The following is a 14,660-nucleotide window of genomic DNA, read 5'->3' as shown; positions in this document are numbered from 1 at the left end:
CCCATGTCCTATCGGGCTCTTGCCCGAACTCCAGCCTGTAATTCCTGTTCGCCGGGCGAGACTCAACAATCGGAATCGGCATCGAGACCGGGATAGCCTGACGGTACCCAAACTGACGCATGCACCGATCCGGCTGGTACGGCTCTACTATATCAAGATGTCAGATAAAACCCGAATAAAGCGATACTCTGCAAGCTCCCTGGGGACGGTTCCCGTAGGGAAACCATCGGACATGCTCCGACCTAAGATCGTCCAAACTATGGCGATACATCTGAAAAGTATGAGAATCGCCCTTAGCCCGAGGCAAGCTGGCCCAAGCCTCGACTAGAGGACGGTCCTCAAGAAAGAATCCAGCGCCGGGTCGGAACTTGGGAAAGTACTCGTATATCCATGCCTAGAGTAACGGTAGACACCCACTAACACCAGTATTATCTCGGTGCGATGCTATCCCTAACTGTCGGTACAAATAAGCCAAACAAGAGGCACCCCAAGCATAGGAACCAACCCGATCAAGACTATCAAACAAGGGCAACAACTGAGCGTTCACCCTATCACCACTCTTATCCATGAAAAGAGTATGACCCAGTAAAATCAAGAGGTAAGCCCGTAACGAGTTATGCTCGTTCCCTAGGTGAACAACATTCCTCAAGTCTGATGTAAGTAAACTGCCATTCTCATAGCGGGGTGGTACAACCTCGGACTCAGGAACTCCATAAAACCTCGCAATCTTCTCCCTCAGACCACTATCATCAGTCTCGGCCAAACCGTCCACACACACCCACTCACCAGTAACAGGTATCCAAGAATATGCTGAACATCATGAAGCATGATACTAATCTCTCCAAAAGGCATATGGAAAGTGTTAGTATCCGGGTGCCACCTCTCGATAAAAGCCCTAAGGAGGTTATCGTCTAGACCGGTGGTAAAACACTCCCTCAAAATCCCAAGCCCGCTCGCCTCTACCCTAGCGGCAACCGCCGCACTGAGACATATCTCCCTAATCTCCCTCCCAGCTTTCGGCCTCTCGTAGAGCTTGATCCACGACCTTATATTCTCCGGGTTAGGGTCCAACTAACAGTTGAACGCAACGTGTCCACCAAAACTCCGTAAGATGGCAATGTTACTAGGACCACCGGGAACGGGCTCTCTCAGGATCCAAGAAGTATCCCTCTTCGGCCTCCTCGACCTATCCGTGCTAGAGGACGTCTCTCTAACACTCGAATAACGTCCTCTATGATCCCGGCCCAACCTCTGAGTCAACAATCTCTGCGATGACGGGTTCTCTTGGACCCGATACTCTCCAACATCCTCCTCCTCCGAACCCTCATCCGACGGCTCATCCTCTCTAACATGCCGGTAACTACCGGCAACCTCCCGTGACCTCGCCTCCTCTGAATCACTACGGACGTGACCGGGAGTAGGCATCATAACCATGCGAGACGCTTCTCGAAGTGGCGGTGGCTGTTGGTGGGCCTGCTTAACACGCAAACGACGCTTTGACATCGTAACAATCCGCCCATCGGTACGGTCGTGTACGGGTGGCGGAGGCGGAGCTTGCATGATGGCCTTTCCTCTCTCATTTCGATCTCCCATCCGTATTAATAAAATAAAAGTTGTTAGAAATCACACTAATCGACTAGAAAACTTATAAAATTAAAAAAAATGACAAATTTTAGCAAAAAACACGGTTTTTTTTAAAAAAATTAAACTTACCATGGTCAAAAGTTGACATTCAACAATCGATCATGGACGAAAGTTGAATCTCAACGTTTGACCATGGATCAAACCAAGAGATCCAACGTTTGTCCATGGCCAAACGTGCTACCCCAACGTTTCCCATGGACCAAATGACCATGAACGTCCTTCCCCACCGTTTCACCATGGACCAAACGTCCTTCCCCAACGTTTCACCATGGTTTCCCATTTCCCATTCGTTTTTGACTCAATTTCGAGACTAACAACATTAATCGACATATAATTCAACCTATTTTACGCAAACAACTATACAATTACAACTAATTAGCAAGAAATTCACAAGAAAAACAACAATACAATTACAACAAACTAATAGAATTAAGTTTAATAAAACCTAAACTAATCAAAACAAATTCAATTAACTAGCCAAATCGAAGCATATAATCAATTAAAACTAATAAATAAAGTCATATAATCTACTAACAACAATAATAAACGATTTAATTTCAAGTAACTACAATTACAAAGATAATTTTTTTTTAAAAAAAAAGAATTACTAACCTTATGACTTGCGGTGGTGGCGGTTTGCGGCAGTGGTGGTGGCAGTGGCGGGGTGGCAGTGGCGGCGTGACCGTGGTGGTGGCGGCGTGGTGGCAGCCGGAAAGGTGGTGGTGATGGTGTTTGAGGTTGAGATTATTTTGGGAATTTTTGAGTTAGAGAGAAGAGTAAAGTTAGTGAGATGTGAGGGGCAAATACGTCTTTCAGAATGAAAACGTCGTCGATATTTACTAAAACGTCGTCGATATTTACGAACCGGGTTCATTATCTACTTACGGAGTATTTTTTTTCCACTCTTTTTATTTCAACAATACAATAATTGTTATGGATAAATAATTTTTTTAAGAGAGGACATCAAAAATTATGAATTTTATTCATATTTTAATATTATGTCTAATTGGAGTGAAATTATCTTTAGTGTTTAACTTGTTCATTATGAGACTTCATGTCGATCATGATCCATCTTACATGTTTGAATATATATTTGATGGAGTCAAATACTCGTATTTTTTTGGTTTTGATGAAGAATAAAGACAAATAACTTTCTAAATTAACAATTAATGATATTTCTTTATATTGAATATATATTTGATGGAGTCAAATACTCGTATTTTTTTGGTTTTGATGAAGAATAAAGACAAATAACTTTCTAAATTAACAATTAATGATATTTCTTTATATTGTGAAATAACCGTCATTTAATGTAGTTGTTGATTTTTATTTTACGTCAATTGTGTATAATTAGTACGGTAGTTACCGAGTTCGAGAGACGGAGCCCTTGGAGTAACGTGATGTTATTTACTTACCTTTTTTGTACGGTAAATAAGTAAGGAAGATAAAATGCCGAGTTATTGAGCGAGTAAATTATTAAAATTAGGTGTTGTTTGGTCTAACTTTAAAAGTGTTTTTGCAATTGAAAAAGTAGAAACTAGGCCAAACACTATAAATTAGGGAGAATTGGATGTTTGGTTAGGGGTGTAAAAGAAAGGGAAATGGGAAGGTTTTATACCTTTGTTGATGTTTGTTTGGTCTATTTTTCCTTACCCTTTCCCCACTTTCATGATTGCAATCACCCATAAGCTCTCTAAACTGATACCCCTACCCACCCAAGGGTATCATATTTCATTCCCTCCTTAACACCTCTCACCAGTCACCACCACAGTTACGCACCCATGTACATCCACCGCCAACCGCCATTATCCACCTCATCTGTCGTCGGCATCACCATAGTTGTCGGCGCCGGGACCGCGCACGTCCCCTCACAAGAGACCCCCGAAGGTCAACACCACGTCGGCACCATCAACACCGGCACAACTCATCGGCTGTCTGTTTTCTCTCTCGTGAAGCGAGCATTTGTCGAGATACAACGGTTATTGCGGTGGTTGTGATGGCGGTGGAGAAAATTAGGAAAGATTCAACAAAATCAGTTAAAATCGAAATCAAAATCACAAATATATTACAGGAGAATTGAATTGAAAACAATTATGGAGAAGGGTGATTATTGAAAAAGCAAGAGGATTAATTGTGTGTATTATTGTATAACCCACCATTTACATGGTTTTTCTGGTGTTCTCGGGGGTGGGGAGAAGGTTTCGGGTGGTGTGGTGGGTTTCCAAAGTGTGAGTGTGATTTGTAGATTGGGGTTAGTGCTTGTGCAACGGGACTGGAAGTGGCACGGTAAGAGGGTCACCGGAGAGGTGGGGTGACGACGACATTATTGATGGTGTGACAGAAGGTGGTTTGTGGTGTTGGTGATAGTGGAGGTGGTGAATACAGTGGAGGTTGATTTTTAGTGTGTTCATTCATTATTCCTTTTATTTTATAAATATATGAACCAAACAACTAATATAATCTAAGGGTAACCTATTCACTTCCCTTCTTTTCCCTTTCCTTATTTCATTCTCTTTCCCTTGGTTGAACCAAACGCCCGCTAAAAGTGTTTTTAAAAAGCCAAAAGTTGATAACTAACCCCTAAAAGTAGTAGGAAATTGTTACTTCTACTTTTCACTCTAGTGTCTAAAAACCCCAAAAAAGTAGTTAGGTCAAACATAAATATTTATTAAAAAAACGTTTTTACAAAAGTTTGGCCAAACCACCGAAATTTTTCCGAAAAATAACTTGTAATAAACTCATTTTAAAAAGAAAAAACTATTTTACATAATCAAGGTCAAACAACACCTTAGTTTTTTCAAGTGTTTTTTATTATTTTTGTGCAAGTTTCCTATTAAAAAAAACTACTCCCTCCTATTCAGTATGATATTCCACATTGCTTTTTGGGTAATTTTTAAGGGGAATGAAATTTGTGGTGGGGAATGAAGGAAATGGAAAGCAATAGAGGAAATGTAGGGTCACAAGTCCTAAGAACCACAAATTATGGATTAATAAGGAAAGTGGAAGATGTTAGTGAATTTGTCATTTTAGGAAATGTTGAAAATGTTAGAGAATAGGATGGAGTAGCTTATACTCATAAGCAAGGGAAAGTCGTGATTTGTGAATGGAACATACTAGGACTATTGTTCATTCCAAATCAGTCGGTCTTCAATAAGAATTCGTGATTCCAAGTGAGGTTTGGAGACGTAGAAACAGCTGAAACACGTGCTTCTTTCTACCTTCTACGTTCTATCAAACTAATGACATGTTAAAAATGGTTGGACTATCTAATTGACAGTATTTGAGTGAGAAAATCTAGCATCGTGTAGGTGCACCCCGAAGCTAGCAAACTGAAGACTCAAATTACAGTGACCGAACAACTGGATTTTACGAGGAACTTGCTACCCTCGTCCTCATTTACGAAGGCTACACGGATTCCATTACTACTGGCAGCTATGAAGTGTCTGCTCCAACTGAAGGTTCAACTGCTGCAATTCATATTCTGCGTTTATTTGTGTTGGCTAGGGTGTTTTATGGTGGCTGGTCATAGTTGTAAGCGAAGTTCAAACAAGTAGACTGACTAGCAAAACTAATTAAACTGATAGAGGTTGCGCCACTAATCTGTGCAATATATTCCTAGTTGAATCAGTCTGCAAGTGAAGTTCAACCGAGTGTTTTAAATGAGCACAAGCAATGCTCTAATACCAACAAACACCAAGGAAATCAAGGCTGTAGCTGCACAATTACATGCAGGAAATCAAGGCAACCCAACAGGTATAGAAGATTTTAACAAGATTATTTCAGATATTAACATATAAACTGGAATTAAAAGCGCTTCTAAACAAGAAAATACCAGTAATCCGGTCTTAAGTAGTACGCGTTTTTCAGACAGGAGAGAACAGTTTCGTACACGATTACAGAAAAGTCTCATTTAGTCCTCACGAATTATTTATTTCCCGTAACAGAAAATGCAAACCTCAAGATAAACTCTTCATGGGTTCATGTGTCGTCAGAAAACACAATGCATAGTACCACTGGCTTGTCCGAGAAAATTACTACCACAGTTAGGGTCGGGGCTGCCTATTCCAGGATCATTAAAATCAAGAAACTCCAGAGGCGATTTATAGTTTTGTAACCTGTCAGTATCGGCAAAAGAGTTCAAACTCCGGTCAGATCTCCCACCCGTCTTCGATTTTCTAGAATGCTTCCTCTCTTTGGACGCACTTCCTCCTCCTTGCACACTCTTGCCCTTGTGCTTCCCTTTTCCGTGCTTTTTGGAGCTCTTGCTGTACTGTTTGTGATCCTTCTTCTTTCGATAGTGTGATACTGATGTTGGAGGTGGATCATACACATCAGGTGCCCAAGTAACACTAAGCTTCTTTTTAGGAACACCCTCCTTCTCACGGCTCCCTTTCATTGCGGAAACTAGCTTGCGATCAGTAGGCATTGACAGAGACTGACTGACAGCGTGCTCTGTTCCCTCCGAACAAGAGGGAACAGAGAATGCAGCACACTTGTGAAGGCACTCGCTAGAGATTGAGGTGGAGCCATCCATATTCGTGATGGGATTACTTGTATTTTCATCCTCCAGACTGCTTGTACCATCCGAAGGAGAATCCGAAGACGTTTCCAAGTCATCATCATTCACTTGCAATTTTTCATATAACGCATTTTCAAGTTCAAGAAATGGGTCCGCTTCACAAGGAGGTGGCTGATCAATACAATGGCCACCAGAACCACTTCTCATTGCAGATTTTACAGCACGGAAGCTGTCCATCAAATAAGAACAGTAGCACAAATCTGAAATTTGTGAAGTAAATAAATTACCAAACTTTTCCCCGGTGGAAAAGTCAACTAATATCTTCAAGCTCTCCAAGCAATGGGAACCCAGACGAACTACCACTTGTAAAACACTAGAAAGTTCCTTCCTTTTGCAGAAACAAGAAGAAAACCGAAACCCACAAGACTAGATAACCAACAATAGCGAGGTGAACAGATAGGAGAGCAAATAAAAGTAAATGTTAACTAAGATTACCACGACGATCACTTTTTTCAAGATTTTTAAGACGATGGGAACATATAGAACGATGCAAAGAGTTCGAAGAAAGTATGGAGGGAACAATAGGAAGTTTAGCAGGCACCGAAGGCATTGTGCTTCAATGCTCTTCGACCCCCCTCAGGAAAGAAAACTTTAAATGCAACAAACCCTTCTATCTTTGTAAGCTCCCTTCCTATTGTTAAAGTCGTGGATAGGATCAGAACAGAAGCTAATGAATGAAAGCAATCTCTAAAACGGTAACATGTTCCTCCGTAACTTCCAATGTAGTGGTCAATAGCACATCCCAATCTGCCATGAGCAATTAGCTATGTAAGGTAACAAGGATAAAATTTGCCAAGATATAAAGTGGATTGATAGCAAGAAAAATCAGAATCAAGTATTAAGCAATCTGTACATTGAGCAGAACTTGCAAGAAAGTAAAAGATTATATCAACCATAATCAAGACATCAAACAACAAGCAAGAGCATAAGCCATCGGCTTTAGTTATCAATACTGGCTATCACGGATTAATCTAGCTAAATGCACCCATTGTTGTCACAAAATAAATGAGGTCGTAATGATCTCAAACCTTTACAAAACAGTCAGCTTTCATTTTCTTTACTTGTCGAACAAAAAACTAAAAACAAAAAAAAAGTAAGCTTTCAGATCTCATACCATGACCAAAATACCAAAAGATGTGTCTTTGGGATTCTAAATTGGATAAAAATAAAAACAAATGCTGTTCAAGTGCCTTACCATAATTGCTCGAGGGGTCATTAATTTGAAACCTAATACATATTTTAACTCTCTCTTTCTAGCAACTCACATTATCCACAGATAGTGTAATTCATCGCAAACATCGATGTTTATAGGATCTGATGTTATGTAAATTATCTATTTTCAACGGCTCAGATTTTAAATCCAAGACTACACATATTTCCAACTATTGACTTCATAATAACAAGGACACAAAAGTTCAAGTGATACTAATCCATGAGCATTCACCAGGTTGACTGATCAAACTTGGAAAAAACGTGAAAATCAAAACAAACAAGTATTTGAGACTTAGGGTGTGTTTGGATAGGAAAAATGGAGGGAAAGGGAGGGGAGGGGGAAGGAGGGAAGAGAAAGGGAGGGAAGGGTAGGGGAGGGGAAATAGGGTGTGGGTGTTTGGATACAATTTCCCTCCAAATCTTGCCTATTGTGGAGAGATTTTAATTTGCCTTGGAGGAGGGAAAATGAATCCCTCCAAATCTTTTCCCCTTCATTTCCCTCCACCCTTATTTGCTATCCAAACAAAGAATTTTAAATCCCCTACTCTCCCTCCCTTTCTTTTCTCTACAAATCTTTCAATCCAAACACACCCTTAATGCATGTTTCCCAGGAATACAAATGTTAGTCAGCAGGACATGAAACTTTAAGGCCTTGTTTGGATAGCAAAATAGGAGGGAAAGGGAGGAGAGGGGGAAGGAGGGAAGGGAAAGGGAGGGAGAATGGGGTGTAGGTGTTAGGATACAATTTCCTTCCAAATCTTTCCTATGAAGGAGAGATTTTGATTTGGCTTGGAGGAGGGAAAATGGATCCCTGCAAATCCCTCCACCTCCATTTCCCTCCATCCTTAATTGTTATCCAACCAAGGGATTTTAAATCCCCTACTCTCCCTCCCTTTCTTTTCCCTCCAAATCCCTCCATCCAAACACACCCTAAATACAACAGTAATACAAACCCAAAAATGTTCAGCAAATTGACGCCTTCATGTTGACATGCCTTTTGAGTAGTGTAGATTACCATACAAAAAAGCACCAGTCACAAAGTCACATAACATTGAACGATATGTTCTCAATCATTGATCAATCAGAATGCATCAATCAGGATAATCAAATTAGGGAGTGTGATTAACAACAAAGCATGGATAATAGGAAAAGGAACCACGTTGACATGATACTAGCAGATGACGGTTAATAGGATGTCTAATGAAGTGAAATATACAACAAATCACATTCCAACACATCAGCAAAAGGATATCGAAGATCACAGAGCAAGGAACAATACGTCTAAGTTATCACTCCTTTCTCTGATGCACGAAAAAACATAATCAGAGACAAATTAAAACATGTACTCCTTCAATTCTGGTGGATTCTTTATGTTTGCTTTTGTTACAAAGTCAAAAATAAAAGGCCAAATACCTTAAATACCCTCTCAGCTCATCTCATCCCATCCCTCACCCTTTTGTCCTGCCATACATTTGGGGGTTCAAAGTAGGGTCGGGGTGATCTATTGTGAAGGTTGTTTGTAGGAATATTTGGGTAGTATTGGTGTGGTTAGTTAGGGAAGTGGAATTGTAAAGAGCGGTTCAAGCTCGATGTGGAAGTGAGTTCGAGAGGGAAGAGGTATTGAGCAGTGCTCAATTAGTATACAAAAACTTGGGCAAAGCTGGGATACTTTTAAATAAGATGTTTTCATTTGAATGGGTGATTGATAAACCCGTTTACGGAATTATTGTGTAAGGCGGTCATACAGGAGAACCCAACCCATTCGATTTACGCGATTTGGGACACTCAACAATCAACAGTTAACCGTAAATCAAACAGAGAGAACAGCAATCAAGATTCAAACTTTACTAATCGAAGTATAACAATCTGCACCTCTAAATTAATTTAATCAAGATCTAAACTTTACTAATCTAACAATAACAGCTGCAATAATTAATTAATTATTTAAACGATGATGAGAGAAAACAGAAGGTAGAAGATAAAGAGAAAGGAAAGAAACCTGAAGGTGATAAGATCTAGATCGGAAAGAGAGTGGTTGAAATCTGAGCGTATTAATGGCGTAAGAAGGTCAATATCGTGATTTTGATGGAAGACGAAGAAGAAGACACCGCTAGGGCTTGAGGATGATTTTCTGACATTATCTTCAATAGGGTATTTATAGTGTTATACGGGGAAGTGGCAAATAAGCCACATACGTTTTGTCCTACGTGCAAATCACCCCCACAATTTTCAATACGTGCAAATTAACCCCATAACTTTATATTTTGGTGCAATTCAATTCTATTATTAAACTTTTACAAATTAATACATAAAAATTGAATTAACATGATTATTTAATATTAAACTTTCACTTATAATATTACTAATATGTGAAAACCCAAATCTACCCTTTGTTTATCACCATACCATACCACCACCTTTTACATCTCCTAAGTTTATCATCTCCTTTAATTTATCTTCTTCATTGATACTCCTATTGCTGATCAACTCCTTCATCTTAAGGCAATATCACTATAGCTATCAACTGATGATGATTTTCTTGTTCCAATTTTTCCATTTTGGCTCTAATCCAATAATTGAACATCCATAATAAGTTAATCACAGCAATGGAGATGATGGTTTCGCGTGTTCCGCCAAGGTGGTTGTGCGAGTGATGCGACCTGTTTCTGGGCTTGTTTGGACTTTGGTGCAGCAGAAAACCTCTGGTGGCGATTGTATGAATCGGATCACGGGTTTCGGATTGGTTGTAGCGGCTGCTATTCTTCACCGGTGTTAAGGGCGGAGGTGTGAGTGGAATTCGAGCCATGGTGTTGATGGGCGTTGCTGTTGTTGTTTGAGATTGAACGGAGAAGCAGTAAAGCATATCAGGGAAGAAGGTGAATTTGGGTTGAAGAATAAATGGAGTGTGTAGAGGTAGATTGGTCAATTAACTAAATTTCTAACAAATATGAAGGAAACTAGACAAGAAATAAATATATTTTCAAAAAGAAAAATGAAAAATAAACAAGAGTGTGGAAAAATCAGGTAAATTAATTAAATGGAGTTAAATTGCACCAAAACATAAAGTTATGGGGTTAATTTGCACGTATTGAAAGTTGTGGGGGTAATTTGCACATAGGACTAAACGTATGGGGCTTATTTGCCACTTCCCCGTATACGCAAAAGTATTTGGGGAAACACATTTACGAATATGAGACGGAGTATAACACGTCATCCACTTTCTTCTTTTTATAAGTATATTGTATGTCGGATATGTATGAGGAGGGGAGATTGAGAGGTTATTAGTATTAGTAAGATTATTATTTTTATTAATATTATTATTAGAGGAGTATAAAAGAGACCCCTCTCACACATTAGACACTACCACATTAGAATAGAAATTAGACTAGTTTTATTTTCCTCTTCCAATATTGTAGAACCCTAATATTTCCTCTCTCATTTTTATTCAATAAAAGTTGTAATCTCTCTTTAATTATTAGTTTAATTCTTCCTTAGTTTATCCAAGTTCTTCATTTCTCAATAGTTTACAATTAGTCATTTGGGTTGTACTTGGAAGACAAGAAGAAATTCATCTTCCATTATTATCCAAGCTTGTTACTTTCATCTTTGTTGGTACAATTTCTCTCTTATTTTCATTTGTTTACATTTCTTATGTTGTTTAATTATTATTCATCCAAAGTATTAATCTTTATCATGTTTACAATGTTTGGTTGTGTTTTGTTGCAATTTGTTGTTAATTTCTCACCCATGAACATGAGTGAGTAGTCTTATCTAAGGTCATGGGGGATCTTGGGTGATTAAAGGGGATGAATTTGGGTTGTTAACCTTTTGAATTGGGTAATTAATGGGTCTTACTTTTGTGCATATGAAGTGCTCGATGAAATGTTTGAACGAAAGTTTGAGTCTTTCATTAGCATGTTTAACTTATCTTGGTGCATTATGCTATTGGGTGGTTTTAGAAGTGTTTAATGAGGTGCTTAAAATGAAAGTTGGAGCCTTTCTTAGACATATTTGATCCATCTTGGTGCCTATGCTATTAGATAGTCTTTATGCATGTTTGTGATGAGTTTGTATCAACTAAGTGAAAGCTTGTTTGTAAACCCTTACTCCCAAGCCTATGAAGTGTTTGATGGATTGCTTAAATGAAAGTTTGAGTCTTTCATTATCATGTTTAGTCTATCCTAGGTCGAAAGACAATGGAAGGCCTATATGGCATGGTCGAGATGAGTTTTTAATACTAAGTAAATGCTTATTGGTTAGCTCTAATTGATTAAGAAATTAGGATCAATCATAGGCCCTTATCATTACCCATTTCTTGTTAACAATCTTTTCTTCCCCGACTTACCCAAGTGAACCCAAAGACCTTAGCTTTCATTCATTTGATTAGAAGCAATTTTCATTTAGCTAAATTTTATATCTTATTTGCATCTTAGTTTACAAATAATCAATCTTATTTTTATTTGACTAAAATAGGACTTAAACCGACCAAGTATCTAACCCCCGCCATCTTTGTGTTCGACCCCGATTAAATACTACTTTTTAATTGGGTTTTATAAATTGTTTTTAGTACCGGAAGTGACGGCAAAAAACCGGTCATCAGGTGGGGGAAGTTTCTCAATCACCTCAACCTTTGCTTTGTCCACTTGGATCCCCTCCTTAGAAATAACATGCCTTAGAACTACTCCCTTTTCCACCATGAAATGACACTTCTCCCAATTCAATTTCAAATTATATCGGATGCATGTTTGGAGCACGAGGGAGAGATTCTTTAGGCAATCATCAAATGAGGTGCCATGGACACTAAAATCATCCATGAACACCTCCATAGACTTCTCAATATACTCGGAAAAGATAGACATCATGGCCGTTAAAATGTCCCGGGAGCATTGCAAAGGCCAAACGACAGTCTTCGATATGCGAAGACGCCATAAGGACAAGTAAAGGTAGTCTTTGCTTGATCATCCGAGTGGATGGGTATTTGAAAAAACCCGGAATACCCATCAAGAAAGTAAAAATACTCATGGTTTGCAAGTCTCTCGAGCATTTGGTCAATGAATGGTAAGGGGAAGTGATCTTTGATTGAGGCGGAATTAAGCTTCCTATAATCAATGCACATTCTCCATCCCGTGACCGGCCGGGTGGAGATGAGTTCGCCGTCCTCATTCTCAACCACGCTCATACCGCCCTTTTTGGGGACGATTTGAACCAGGCTAACCCAATCGCTCCCCGAGATGGAGTAGATAATTCCGGCCTCAAGCAACTTATCAACTTCCTTTCTTACCACCTCCTTAAATTTCTCATTTAACCTTTTCAAAGGTTGGGCGCAAGGAGTGAATCCATCCTCAAGTGTGATGCGGTGCATGCACACTCGGGGATCGATTCCCGTGAGGTCATCAAGGCTATACCCAATGGCTTTCTTTTTTTATTTAAGAACTTTCAAGAGTTTTTCTTTTTGGGAAGCCATTAGGTCCGCATTGATTATCACGGGGAAGGAGTGTGCCTCATAGAGATAGGCATACTCAAGGGAGGGGGGTAAAGGTTTAAGGTCTACCTTCGGAGGGTTCTTACCCTCAACTTCATCCAAGATAGGTGGTAGACCTTCATAATCTTCCTCCAAATGCTCCCCCGAGCATTTGTCCTTAGCTTCTTCAATAGCATCTTCTAACATGTCTATGGAGTAAACACTTTCGAACATAGGTTGTGGCATGGCTCCGGTCAAAGAAAATTCAACTATGTTCCCTCCCACCTTGAAGGTGAGTTTCCCCTCCTTGAAGGCTAATATTAACATCTCCGGTTGCTAGGAAGGGTCTTCCTAGTATAATAGGCATTTGTTGATCCTCCGGGATGTCAAGCACTACAAAATCCGCCGGGATGTAGAAGTTGCCAACCTTAACCGGCACGTCCTCAATCACTCCTATCGGTCTTTGTACCGATCTATCGGCTAGTTGTAGTGTCATGGAGGTAGTAATCATGTCATGTAACCCGACTTTCCTTGCAATGGGAAGAGGTAGTATGCTAACACTAGCACCAAGATCACAAAGTGCCCTCTTAATGCTCACGTTACCCACCGTGCAAGGGATGGAAAAATTATCCGGATCTTGTAGTTTCTCCGGCATGGGATTGAGTAAGATCGCAATACATTGCCCTCTAAGAGAAACTAGACCATCTCTTCCAATGCTTCTCTTCTTGGTCAACACATCCTTCGAGAATTTTGTGTAGAGCGGCATTTGTGTCACTACCTCGGTGAAAGGTAATGAAACTTCGAGCTTCTTCAACATGTCCAAGAATTTGGAGAACTTCCTCTCCTCATTCATGACTCTACTTCTATTAGGAAATGGAATTGGAGGGTTATTGGCCTTTTCGGGATTTGAGGCTTACTTTGTGTTAGCTACTTCATTCGCTTCTTTTCCTTTCCCTTGGTCTCTTTCAACCACTTTTTCTTGGTCTCCTTCATCCATTATTTCCTCCAAAACAAAGTTCTCATCATCTTCAATATAGTCACTCACCTTCCCCTTCTTAGTGTTGTCCATTCTACGTGTTGGTGAGGGAGGTGGACTCTCCTCACCATCTCTCATCACATCTCTCTTTCTCTTTGGTTCATAGTACTTGTAAGGGTCCTCCAAGTCTTTTCCACTCCTCAAGGTCACCACATGAGCTTGTTGGTGTGGTGGTGGTCCATCCCTAGGATGAGAACCTTGAGGAGGCAATGAGTGTGGACCTCTTTGTGAAGAAGAGGGGCTTTGGTTGGCCATATATGAATCAAATGTCCTTTGATGTGCTTGGACATTTGAAAGTTCGGTCTTCAAACTTTTGAATTGATTGTCAATTTGGGCCTCTCTTCTCTCGGCTTTGGCATCCATTCCCTTTAACAATTTCTCAAGAGAGGAGGTGGGGTTGGGTGGTTCTATATATTGTTGTTGATTTTGTGGAGGTGGGTAGGAATTTTGTTGTTGTTGATACCCTTGTTGTTATCCTTGTTGTTGATTGAACGGTTGTTGAGATGGTTGGTTTGATTGATAGCCTTGTTGTTGGTATGGAGGGTTTTGGTTTTGGTTGCGGTAGTTGTCTCTTTGATGAGGTGGGATGTAGTTTGGATTGTCATGTTGCCTTTTACCTCGGTAGTTGGATCCTTGACCTTGGTTTTGATTGTATTGCCTAGAATGATCGGGCTTTGGTGGAGGCATGTATTGAGGTTGTTGATACTTGGGGTCCAATGGTTGCCCCG

At 39.9% G+C, this 14,660-nt stretch overlaps 2 protein-coding genes across 2 annotated transcripts; both read right to left on the bottom strand.

Moving 5' to 3' along the window:
- Nucleotides 1-5,407: 5,407 nt before the first annotated feature.
- LOC141616794 (uncharacterized) lies at nt 5,408-9,588 on the bottom strand. Its single transcript, XM_074433940.1, has 2 exons — nt 9,435-9,588; nt 5,408-6,970 (listed from the first exon to the last, which is right to left on the bottom strand). Exon 2 carries the CDS (start codon nt 6,398-6,400, stop codon nt 5,633-5,635), a length of 768 nt encoding a protein of 255 aa, XP_074290041.1. The 5' UTR covers nt 6,401-6,970; nt 9,435-9,588; the 3' UTR covers nt 5,408-5,632.
- Nucleotides 9,589-13,161: 3,573 nt separating this feature from the next.
- On the bottom strand, nt 13,162-13,749 carry LOC141620154 (uncharacterized). The gene has a single exon (XM_074437096.1). It carries the CDS (start codon nt 13,747-13,749, stop codon nt 13,162-13,164), a length of 588 nt encoding a protein of 195 aa, XP_074293197.1.
- Between the last annotated feature and the right edge of the window lie 911 nt (nt 13,750-14,660).

The sequence above is a fragment of the Silene latifolia genome, chromosome X (genome assembly GCF_048544455.1).
Source record: "Silene latifolia isolate original U9 population chromosome X, ASM4854445v1, whole genome shotgun sequence".
Classification (NCBI taxonomy): Eukaryota; Viridiplantae; Streptophyta; class Magnoliopsida; order Caryophyllales; family Caryophyllaceae; genus Silene; species Silene latifolia.
The sequence above is the reverse complement of the archived record's forward strand: the minus strand, read 5'-3'. Positions and strand labels throughout refer to the sequence as shown.